At 38.8% G+C, this 12,500-nt stretch overlaps 1 protein-coding gene across 1 annotated transcript in view; it reads left to right on the forward strand.

Moving 5' to 3' along the window:
- The window catches only part of LOC133643336 (protein MTSS 1-like), a 117,480-nt gene that overhangs the window by 90,074 nt on the left and 14,906 nt on the right, over positions 1-12,500 (forward strand). Inside the window, exons 7-8 of the mRNA XM_062037823.1 lie at positions 11,062-11,219; positions 11,301-11,408. Coding sequence (XP_061893807.1) covers positions 11,062-11,219; positions 11,301-11,408 — 266 coding nt within the window. The remainder of the gene's footprint in view (positions 1-11,061; positions 11,220-11,300; positions 11,409-12,500) is intronic.

The raw sequence follows: 12,500 nt of genomic DNA on the forward strand, positions 1-12,500 counted from the left end.
AATCATAACAGGTTATAAAAAGTCTATTCACTTGATTTCAATCTGCCAGAAAACATTATCACAGATTACGTGACAAAACATAACTGGCAAAGCATGATTGCGTTGTAATACACATTTTTCATTCTGTTATGGTAGTTAGACCGGATTTGAAGCGTCACGCTATTATTGTGAAGAGAGAAGAGGTGTCTTGACATGTTTTGATGACGTGAAAGTCTTCAGTAACAATGACTAGACTTCCTGCTTACTGTTTTTCTTTTCTGCTGAGCTTTTATTACCTTCTACTAAAGCAGTTGGTGCAACAATCTACAGTGTGTTAACAATGCCCTCAATTGTAATCCATACACGGAAGTAAAGTTCCAGCGTCTCACAGCGATCGAAGATAAAATAATGAAGATTAAAATCCAATTACGAGCAAAAAATTCCCCCCAAAAATGAACTGAAAGCAGTCTTTCTCACAATGTGTCGACTTTTTTCTTACAAAATTTGGAATTATTTCTCATATTCTTTCGGTTTTTAGCAATATTGCCATATTTTCTCGTAAAATTATTACTTGTTTATGTAAAATTATGACTTTTTTATATAATATTATTACTTTTTAATGCAAAATGGTGACATTTGTCATATAAAATTCTGACTTTTATCACAATATTGCCAAAAATTTTTTCCTGTTCTTGTGAAATAGTGACATTTTTTGAGTAAAATTCTTACTTTTGTCATAATTTTTCCAGGTGTAATTCCGATTATTATTATAATATTGCCAACATTTTTAAGTTTTCTTATAAAATTGTGACTTTTGTCGAGTAAAATGACGACTCTTTTCATAAAATTGCCAGCATTTTAAGCTTTTCTTGTGAAATTGCGACTGTTATTGAGTACATTTTCAACTTTTATCATAATATTGCACAAATGTTCCGTTTTTCTTGTAAAATTTGGACTTGCGTTGAGTAAAATGACGACTTTTATTATAATACTGACAAAATTCTAAGCTTTTCTTGTGAAATTGTGACCTTTTTCTTGTGAAATTCCAACTCGTTTTTCACAACAAGCTTTTTTATATTCGCATAGAATGTCTATATCATTAATGTTGTAAATACAAATCTTGATATATCTAGAAAAGTAGGCATTACCTACTCAAACCTACTCAGTGGCCTAGTGGTTAGAGTGTCCGCCCTGAGATTGGTAGGTTGTGAGTTCAAACCCGTCTCACAGCGATCGAAGATAAAATAGTCTTGTCCTGTTGGGAGAACAACTTGCCATGGCTTCGGACATAGGATTTCCATAATGTACGCTTTTCTTTCTACGTTTTTGCTCGCTCTTTTCCCGCTTGTGACTCAATAGTAACTGAACTCCATTACATCTCCCACGCTACGGAATGGACCAAGGGTCAAAAAGGAGTTAATCGCGCGCTAACAAAATGAGTGCCGTTAAAGGAACTTATAGTTATCGCGTTAAAGGCCTACTGAAATGACATTTTTTTATTTAAACGGGGATAGCAGATCCATTCTATGTGTCATACTTGATCATTTCGCGATATTGCCATATTTTTGCTGAAAGGATTTAGTAGAGAACATCGACGATAAAGTTCGCAACTTTTGGTCGCTGATAAAAAAAAAGCCTTGCCTGTACCGGAAGTAGCGTGACGTCACAGGTTGAAAGGCTCCTCACATTTCCCCATTGTTTACACCAGCAGCGAGAGCGATTCGGACCGAGAAAGCGACGATTACCCCATTAATTTGAGCGAGGATGAAAGATTTGTGGATGAGGAACGTGAGAGTGAAGGACTAGAGTGCAGTGTAGGACGTATCTTTTTTCGCTCTGACTGTAACTTAGGTACAAGCTGGCTCATTGGATTCCACACGTTCTCCTTTTTCTATTGTGGATCACGGATTTGTATTTTAAACCACCTCGGATACTATATCCTCTTGAAAATGAGAGTCGAGAACGCGAAATGGACATTCACAGTGACTTTTATCTCCACGACAATACATCGGCGAAGCACTTTAGCTACGGAGCTAACGTGATAGCATCGGGCTTAACTGCAGATAGAAACAAAAGAAATAAACCCCTGACTGGAAGGATAGACAGAAAATCAACAATACTATTAAACCATGGACATGTAACTACACGGTTAATGCTTTCCAGCCTGGCGAAGCTTAACAATGCTGTTGCTAACGACGCCATTGAAGCTAACTTAGCTACGGGACCTCGTCAGAGCTATGATAAAAACATTAGCGCTCCACCTACGTCAGCCCTCATCTGCTCATCAACACCCGTGCTCACCTGCGTTCCAGCGATCGACAGAGCGACGAAGGACTTTACCCGATCATAGATGCGGTCGGCGGCTAGCGTTGGATAGCGCGTCTGCTATCCATCTCAAAGTCCTCCTGGTTGTGTTGCTGTAGTCCGCCGCTAATACACCGATCCCACCTACAGCTTTCTTCTTTGCAGTCTCCATTGTTCATTAAACACATTGCAATAGATTCACCAACACAGATGTCCAGAATACTGTGGAATTTTGAGATGAAAACAGAGCTTTTTGGATTGGATCCAATGGGGATCAACCATTGACGTCACGCGCATACGTCATCATACATAGACGTTTTGAAGCGGAAGTTTCGCGGGAAATTTAAAATGTCACTTTATAAGTTAACCCGGCCGTATTGGCATGTGTTGCAATGTTAAGATTTCATCATTGATATATAAACTATCAGACTGCGTGGTCGCTAGTAGTGGCTTTCAGTAGGCCTTTAACTTTGACAACCCTAATTATATCTATACATGACTGTAAGGACCATTGATCCCCAACAAAGCCAATAAATTGACCTTTTTAAAATCTGATGGTATCTTGGTTTCCTTTTATTTTTATTTTTTATAAAGTCACTTTTTCAATACAGGCAATTTAACCTTTGATGAGTATAATGTCAAAGTGAAGTAAAATAAAAATAAACCCTTTGATCCACCTCGTGATTGAACTCCTTTCCAAAATCTGCGGTCCACTCCTTTATTGACTGTTACAACAAACAATGACTCACTCTTTAATCATTCAGTGTGGAATATGATGGAAACATTGGTATCGGGATGTAACAGTAAACAGTATAATGACAACCCGCGGTAAAATTCCAGACGGTTAGTAATACCGTTTAAATGTTTAATTACAGAAAAAACGTCATTTATTAATGCATTTCAGGCAACAATGTTTACTTCCTGCTTAATCAAAGCGCAGCAGCCTGAAAACATGGCGGCGACTACACGGACTTTGCTGTGAAAATGTTCCCTCCGAGTAAACGGAGCCGATGGCTTCGTTTCACTTCATTTCAAACGCTTCTGCATATGCGGAGTCTCGGTGCTGTTGTGGGACAAAAATATTTGATGTTGCGGTTTCATTTTGAACGTGCAACTATCATCCTTCCGTCAGCTGCTGGGACCGAGAGTTCGCATGCTGCAGGCGATGTGTCGGGAACGTTGCCACAACTTGTTATTAAAGTCTGTAGTTTGTTTACTGGGATACTCCCTGCTAACATTATTAGTGTTCCAATAACATCAATACTAGCTAAATGTTTAGTCATTTCATTGAATTGAACGCAGGCTGGCACAAAGATTGCGTATAAGATGTGAGAGATATCACTCCTGTTTATTTTTGTCGACCAAACTTGCACTGAAGTACATGGTGGTTGGGAACAAAACTTGTTTATTTGACTTGATCTTCATTAGGGGTACTGCTCAGTAAAGTTTAAAAAAATAAATCCAACATTTTTTTAAACTTTTACCACAATAGTCTTAAGATCCACTTCAGATCTAGCCGTCAATTATAAGTTTTATTGTTGTTTATGTTTTTTGTTTGTTCGTTTTAGGCCCTTTAAAAAACGTTGTTTTTTAAATGGCAACCAAAAAATATGCAACATTTTCCCCCCAAAATATCTCAAAGTGGAATATTTAATGTGAAGTAAATGGAGCCTTGAATAGGTCAATAATTCATAATGGCATTGATTTTGATTCATTATTATTTTTTAAAGAAAGAAACAGCCTGCATGGCAGCTTTGTGTTATTAGAGTAAATAATGCAACATTTTCTTGTCACCCGTTTGCTCTTTTATACTACTTTTTATGTTTGTTTTTTTTCTTTTTCATCGTATTTTTAGAATGTGCCGTGGGGCCGTTAAAAAAATTACCTGCGGGCCGCACTTTGGACACCCCTGTCAAACATGAACACTATTTTTATCTATATGGACAAAAAGTGCAGTTACGTATTATGGCCATAAGGTGCCATCTTGCGAAATGTTCACATTTATTTGTATTTATTTATTTATGTTATTATTTATTTATCATTTATGTTATTATTTAGTTTCTGCCATATTACTTTGTTTATAATGCTTGTGTTGCTTTCATATGCACCTTCAACTTTCTACTTGAGATTAGGGCTGCAACAACTAATCGATTAAATCGATTAAAATCGATTATAAAAATAGTTGCCGATTAATTTAGTCATCGATTCGTTGGATCTATGCTATGCGCATGCGCAGAGGCTTTTTTTTTTTTTTTTTTAAATAATTTTTTTTAATTTTTTAATTTATTTTTTAAATAAACCTTTATTTATAAACTGCAACATGTACAAACAGCTGAGAAACAATAATCAAAATAAGTATGGTGCCAGTATGCTGTTTTTTTTCAATAAAATACTGGAAAGGATGGAAATGTAGTTTGTCTCTTTTATCCGATTATTAATCGATTAATCGAAGTAATAATCGACAGATTAATCGATTATCAAATGAATCGTTAGTTGCAGCCCTACTTGAGATACACATATACATTTTGAATGTGTTGTTTAAAAAAAAAATAAAACTTGGTTAAAGGATTTCACTATAAATAGTTTTAGAAAATTTTGAGCACATTTAAAATGACCACGATAATAATAATGATAACCGTGATCATTTTGGTCACAATAACCCTGATAAGAAATGTTCGTACCATGACATCCATACATTGGTAATACTGTAGTTTTTCGGTGGTTACTCTTTCAGACAAGGTGGTGTCTCGCTTTTAGAACGGGGGTCTGTCAATCCCCAAGAAACCTTTGAAGTCTTTAAATTCATTGACTGTAAGGCGAGGAAAATCGTTTGCCGTCATGCCCCATTTTCGGACCCTATTTTCTTTTGCATTTTTGGTCATTTTCCACATGTTTTACCTGCCAAACCATTGAAGTTCCAACAGCGCCGATGTACACTATATTGTCAAAAGTATTTGGCCACCCATCCAAATGATGAGAATCAGGTGTGCACAGGTGTATAAAATCAAGCACTTAGGCATGGAGACTGTTTCTACAAACATTTGTGAAAGAATGGGCCGCTCTCAGTGATTTCCAGCATGGAACTGTCATAGGATGCCACCTGTGCAACAAATCTAGTCGTGAAATTTCCCCGCTCCTAAATATTCCAGGTTTGGAGGTTGCCAGGAGAAAGGTACATTTCGGACTGCATTGTGCCGAGTGTGAAGTTTGGTGTAGGAGGAATTATGGTGTGGGGTTGTTTTTCAGGAGTTGGGCTTGGCCCCTTAGTTGCAGTGAAAGGAACTTTGAATGCGCCAGGATACCAAAACATTTTGGACAATTCCATGCTCCCAACCTTGTGGGAACAGTTTGGAGCGAGCCCCTTCCTCTTCCAACATGACTGTGCACCAGTGCACAAAGCAAGGTCCATAAAGACATGGATGACAGAGTCTGGTGTGGATGAACTTGACTGGCCTGCGCAGAGTCCTGACCTGAATCCGATAGAACAGTGGTCCCCAACCACCGGTACCAGTCCGCGGCCCGGTACCGGTCCGCACAAGAATTAAAAAAAAAAAAAAAAAAAAGTTTTTTATTTTTATGAAATCAACATAAAAAACACAATAGTTACATTCTATATCAATATAGATCAATACAGCCTGCAGGGATACAGTCCGTAAGCACACATGATTGTATTCATTTATGTAAAAAAAAATTACAACATTTTTTTTTTTTTTAAATACACCCCCCTCCCCCCACCGGTCCGTGGGACAAATTTTCAAGCGTTGACCGGTCCGCAGCTACAAAAAGGTTGGGGACCACTGCGATAGAACACCTTTGGGATGAATTAGAACGGCGACTGAGAGCCAGGCCTTCTCCACCAACATCAGTGTGTGACCTCACCAATGCGCTTTTGGAAGAATGGTCGCAAATTCCTATAAACACACTCCGCAACTTCCCAGAAGAGTTGAAGCTGTAATAGCAGCAAAAGGTGTACCCACATCATAGCCACATGACTAGAGTCAATATTGTGTAGTGCAAATGGGTGTCCAGTGTTTCCCATAAACTGCCAAGATACCTGTGGCGGTGGGGGCGTGGCTATGGGCGTGGTCACAATGACATCATCGAGTAATTTGCATAATTTACTACAATGATATGATTTTCTCTAAAAAGGCTCAAAAAATGTACACTTACTATTTAATAATAACAGTTTTGTTTTAAACGTCCATCCATTTTACAATATAATTACAACACTTTATGTACATATTTATATACAGATTTGAACAATAAGTTATTCACTGAAATATATATATTAATTGTGGTTCTTACAAAAAATATATCTTATAAAATATAAAAGCTAAAATGTCTCCTAAAGCTCTGCCCCTTTAATTAGTGCATACTAAATAATTTAACTTTAGCCTACTACTACAACCTTATTATTTACCAGCAACATAAAGTAAAACAGAGGCATATATGATTTGCCTGAGAAGCTGGACAGGGCAAAAAAAAAATAATATTATTATTATTTTTTTACATTTGTGGCGGACGTAATTCTTTCGTGGCGGGCCGCCACAAATAAATGAATGTGTGGGAAACACTGGTGTCACATTGCAGCTGACACTGCAGTACGTCTCGACATGCCAGCATCTCAATCATAGCTCAGTGATCATATCTTCTGATTTAATGTCTCTGTGGAGAAGAGACTGTGCACCATGAATGTGATTTAGGCAGCCTGAGGCTAGTTGTACCCAGGCGCGTGCGTCAGGAATGCAAACAAGCTTGTTTACGGCCAAAGAAAGTGCTTCTAATGAGGTTACCTAGCATCAACTTCCATGCTTCCAGTGCTTAAGCTTGTTTACAGTCCTAACACATTCAATGGGGTTATGATGTTGAATGTGGTGTTTCGAGGCATCTCCTCCAAACTGGAACCAGTCACACTTCTTCTCAGTTCACATCTTTGCGCCGGAGCCACAACTGTACATTATGTGTGTGTTTCCATGGAGGCCAGACGTCAGGCAGATAAGTAACACTGAGCTTCTGTTGGTAGTGTGAAAATGATCCCGCTGACCTGCCGGTGCTCTCACGCATAGGCTTAGTCTAACTTTCTAACACAATGTCTGCTCTGTGTGTGTGTACGTGAGTGTGTGTGTGTGTGTGTGTGCTTGTTTTTGACGGTCCAGGTTGTGCTGTTTCTTAGTAAGAAAGATGTTGATTTGACGTTGTTTAAAACCCCACTTAAGCACTTTCAGTTTTGGTTTATTTTAGTGGCACCAGTGGACCCGTAGGGTTTTGCCAGAAAGAAGAGCCTTTTTCCCCATGAGGACTAGCGCATATTGCCTCAAACTGACACAATGATTTAGTATTATTTTCCACTGTAGGAACCTACATATTTTACTCAAACTTGATATTTACAGTTTGTAGTTATGCATTGTTTTTTCTCGTACAGTACTTTTGAGTTTGTTGCGTGGCTGGTCGTGTACCATGCAAATTTCCGGAACAGAGCCAATGCAGCGTCAATCGGAAATCCCTCGTCTTTGAGCACAGGCTGATCAGTGCAACAGCAGGCAGTCATGAATGCTAAGTGTAGCAATAACATACATATACACACAGGGTCCATTGCCAGGGTTAATGTGGTCAACATATATAAAATAAAAACTAAATAAGATAATATTGAATTATTTTACCAGCACAGCCGATGGATGTTGTTCTGCTACCAAATAATAAGTAGTAGCAACTTTAAAAAGGTTTATACTAAAATGATACAAGGTGTATCATTTTTTCTGGCACTTAGCAACTATGTGCTGACTTGCTTTTCGACATACGTCACTCCACCTTTCCCGATTCGTTAAAAAGACGGAAGTCGATGCGTGCCGCCAGAAAAACATGCAGTAGACATCTACCCCTTTTTTTTTAAATTGACCAACGAAGATGCGCTCATTGGAGAGAGGCTGCACATTACTCTGCTCAATACGCAAAAAAATGCATACTTCAATAGTTTTTTTTTCATATGAGACATATTTTATTAAATATGTATATTCTATGTGGGGGGGAAAAAAGGAACATCATTAAAAAAATACTAAAGTACACCAAAGCGCATCAATTGAATTTGTTTTAATCAGCCCCATAAGTCCTCTAGCAGCTATACAATCATAAAAGGATGTTGCTGAATAGACAATATGTCGGGTATTTTTATTTCTGACCGTCAAAATGTTGACACACACGTAGGGTGGAGGATTATCGTCTGCGCAACTCCAGCAGCGATCCTGCAGCCGTGTTGTCCATTCGCACGTCTTTCTGACACGTGCTAAATGAACCGCTAAATAGTGCTCGCAAAGCGCTGATGAGTGTTGATAAATCACATCACACGTGATAATTATATTAGCATTTTTCCCTCCCTATATTGTGGTTGTTTTTGATGATCAGCATATATTTTGCATATTACCGTATTTTTCGGAGTATAAGTCGCACCGGAGTATAAGTCGCACCGGCCGAAAATGCATAATAAAGAAGGAAAAAAACATATATAAGTCGCACTGGAGTATAAGTCGCATTTTGGGGGGAAATGTATTTGATAAAAGCCAACACCAAGAATAGACATTTGAAAGGCAATTTAAAATAAATAAAGAATAGTGAACAACAGGCTGAATAAGTGTACGTTATATGAGGCATAAATAACCAACTGGTATGTTAACGTAACATATTATGGTAAGAGTCATTCAAATAACTATAACATATAGAACATGCTATACGTTTACCAAACAATCTGTCACTCCTAATCACTAAATCCCATGAAATCTTATACGTCTAGTCCAGGGGTCGGCAACCTTTACCACTCAAAGAGCCATTTTGGCAGGTTTCACAAATTAAAGAAAATAATGGGAGCCACAAAAAAATTTTTTAAATTTAAAATGAAAAACACCGCATACAAAGCTTAAATGCTTTGTGCTATGTTAACCAGGGGTCTCAGACACACGCACTGGCACGCACTATAATGTGGAAATTTGATGTTAGTGCGGCCCGCGAGTTTTGAATGAATGGCGCTGGATAGCGTCATACTTGCCAACCCTCTCATTTTTCCCGGGAGACTACCGGATATCAGGGCGTGATGGCACTGCTTTTGGCGCCCTCTTCAGTCTGCCCAAATAGTGTACCTGCTCGACCACATGTACAATGCAGTTTCGGCTTGCTCACGTAAGTGACAGCAAGGCGTACTAGCTCAGCAGCCACACAGCTTACACTGACGGTACCAATACCCAGAATCCCATGCAACCCTAACTCTTCCGCGCAACCAACGCACGGAGAGGGGGGGGGGGGTTGATGTGTGGGGGGATTTGGTGGTAGCGGGGGTGTATAATGTAGACCGGAAGAGTTAGGGCTGCATGGGATTCTGGGTATTGGGTGTGTTGTGTTTATGTTGTGTTACGGTGGGATGTTCCCCGGAAATGTGTTTTTCATTCTTTTTTGGTGTGGGTTCACAGTGTGGCGCATATTTGTAACGTAACAATGTTAAAGTTGTTTGATACGGCTACCGTCAGTGTAAGCTGTGTGGCTGATGAGTAAGTATGCTTTGCTGTCTCCTATGTGTGCAAGTAAAAGCTACATACAACATGTGGCCGGACTGGCACACTGTTTGTAAATGCTATAGAGGACAATTACTGCAGTGCAATTAGGGCACTTCCTTTATATAGTAATTAGAGTGTAAATATGATTATATTTCCCCTGGGAGTTATCTATGAGAGGCACTGAGATCCACAAGTCTCCTGGGGAAATCGGGGGGTCGGCAAGTATGTAGCTGAGCCGTATCAGAGTGGTCAAAGAGCCGCATGCGGCTCCGGAGCCGCGGGTTGCCGACCCCTGGTCTAGTCTCTTACGTGAATGATATCAATAATATTATTTGATATTTTACGCTAATGTGTTAATCATTTCACACATAATTCGCTCCTGAGTATAAATCGCACCCCCTGCCAAACTATGAAAAAAGCTGCCACTTATAGTTCGGAAAATACGGTACTTAGTTTTTTTTCATATGAGACATATTTTATTAAATATATATATTCTATGTGGGGGAAAAAAGGAACATCATTAAAAAAATACTAAAGTACACCAAAGCGCATCAATTGAATTTGTTTTAATCAGCCCCATAAGTCCTCTAGCAGCTATACAATCATAAAAGGATGTTGCTGTTTGCACGTCCTTCTGACACGTGCTAAATGAAACGCTAAATAGTGCTCGCAAAGCGCTGAGTGTTGATAAATCACATCACACGTGATAATTATATTTGCATTTTTCCCTCCCTATATTGTGGTATTGCATTTTTCCCTCCCTATATTGTGGTTGTTTTTATTGATTATTTATCATTTATTTATTGATCAGCACATATTTTGCATAGTAATGAAGACCAAGATGCCAAATGGATTGCACGCTTGCTCACTTAACTGACGTGATCCACTTTGCCCACGTTTAGTAGATCAGCTTTGCGTGGGCTAAGAGATTTGCACATGTTTTAGTACCACCTTTAGTATATCAGGCCCCTTGGTGTGTGTTTTTTGTGTGTGTCAACTCCAGTCTTGACTGCCCCCTGCTGGTAGTAACACTCCTGAACCTGCATCAAGTGGGTTTGGAATTGATGTAGAATTCAATAATAATGATCAGGCCTTCAGGGTTGATGATGTCATCTTGAGTAAACTTTACCAGCTGCAACTACTTCATATCATGGTGTTTATTCAAATCATATTTGATGCAGGACATCCACTTTGTGCACCTGGTGTGTTTGACGTGTTTGCGTGTGCCGCATGTCTGCAGGCAAGGACGAAGTGCGCAGCCAGCTGGACAGCGCCTTGCAGGACGTCAACGTACGATACGCCGTCCTGGAGGAGACGGAGAAGAGGGCCGTGTGCCGAGCGCTTGTGGAGGAAAGAGCTCGCTACTGCAGCTTCGTGACCATGCTGAAGCCTGTGCTGGTCAGTGTTTTATTCATTGATGAAGTCGTGCACATGAGGCTCACCTTGGTCCTCATGCCCCCCCCCCCTTTTCCTGTTCAGGACCACGAGATCAACATGCTGGGCGAGGTGACCCACCTGCAGGCCATCCTGGAAGATCTCACCGCCCTGACAGCTGAGCCCAATAAACTCCCACCAGCCAGCGAGCAGGTACCCTCCTCAAATCATAACATAACGTCTTTGAGTTTGAGTTTATTTGGAACATGTTCTCTATAGCCAACATTATGTATTATTCTAACTAGGGATGTCCGATAATGGCTTTTTGCCGATATCCGATATTCCGATATTGTCCAACTCTTTAATTACCGATACCGATATCAACCGATATATGCAGTCGTGGAATTAACACATTATGCCTAATTTGGACAACCAGGTATGGTGAAGATAAGGTACTTTTTTTTAAAAATTAGTAAAATAAGATAAATAAATTAAAAACATTTTCTTGAATAAAAAAGAAAGTACAACAATATAAAAACAGTTACATAGAAACTAGTAATGAATGAAAATGAGTAAAATTAACTGTTAAAGGTTAGTACTATTAGTGGAGCAGCAGCACGCACAATCATGTGTGCTTACGGACTGTATCCCTTGCAGACTGTATTGATATATATTGATATATAATGTAGGAAGCAGAATATTAATAACAGAAAGAAACAGCCCTTTTGTGTGAATGAGTGTAAATGGGGGAGGGAGGTTTTTTGGGTTGGTGCACTAATTGTAAGTGTATCTTGTGTTTTTTATGTGGATTTAATTAAAAAAAAAAAAAAAAAAAAAAAAAAAAAAAAAACGATACCGATAATAAAAAAAACGATACCGATAATTTCCGATATTACATTTTAACGCATATATCGGCCGATAATATCGGACATCTCTAATTCTAACTGATCTTTTTTGTAACACCGTTAATGAATGAAGTGTACTTTTGTAGTTTTTTCCCCATATTTCTACACCATAACACTAGTGAGCAGTAGAGAATATGAAGTGATTTTTGGTCTACAACTTTTTTTGCTTTATTCATTATTGACGTGTTTCTTGCTACTTTATTTTTTACATGAGATTTCCAGTTCAGTTTATCATCTATTATTACACCTAGAAGTTTGGTTTCATTTGCTCTTCCAATTTCTATTCAGTCTATTTGTATTTGTGTTTGACATCCTCTTCTACTGTTACCAAATAGTTGTAGATCAAGTTCAGGGTTTCCCACACATTCATTTATTTGTGGCGGCCCGCCACGAAAGAATT

Source organism: Entelurus aequoreus, linkage group LG26, assembly GCF_033978785.1.
Source record: "Entelurus aequoreus isolate RoL-2023_Sb linkage group LG26, RoL_Eaeq_v1.1, whole genome shotgun sequence".
NCBI classification, from domain to species: Eukaryota; Metazoa; Chordata; class Actinopteri; order Syngnathiformes; family Syngnathidae; genus Entelurus; species Entelurus aequoreus.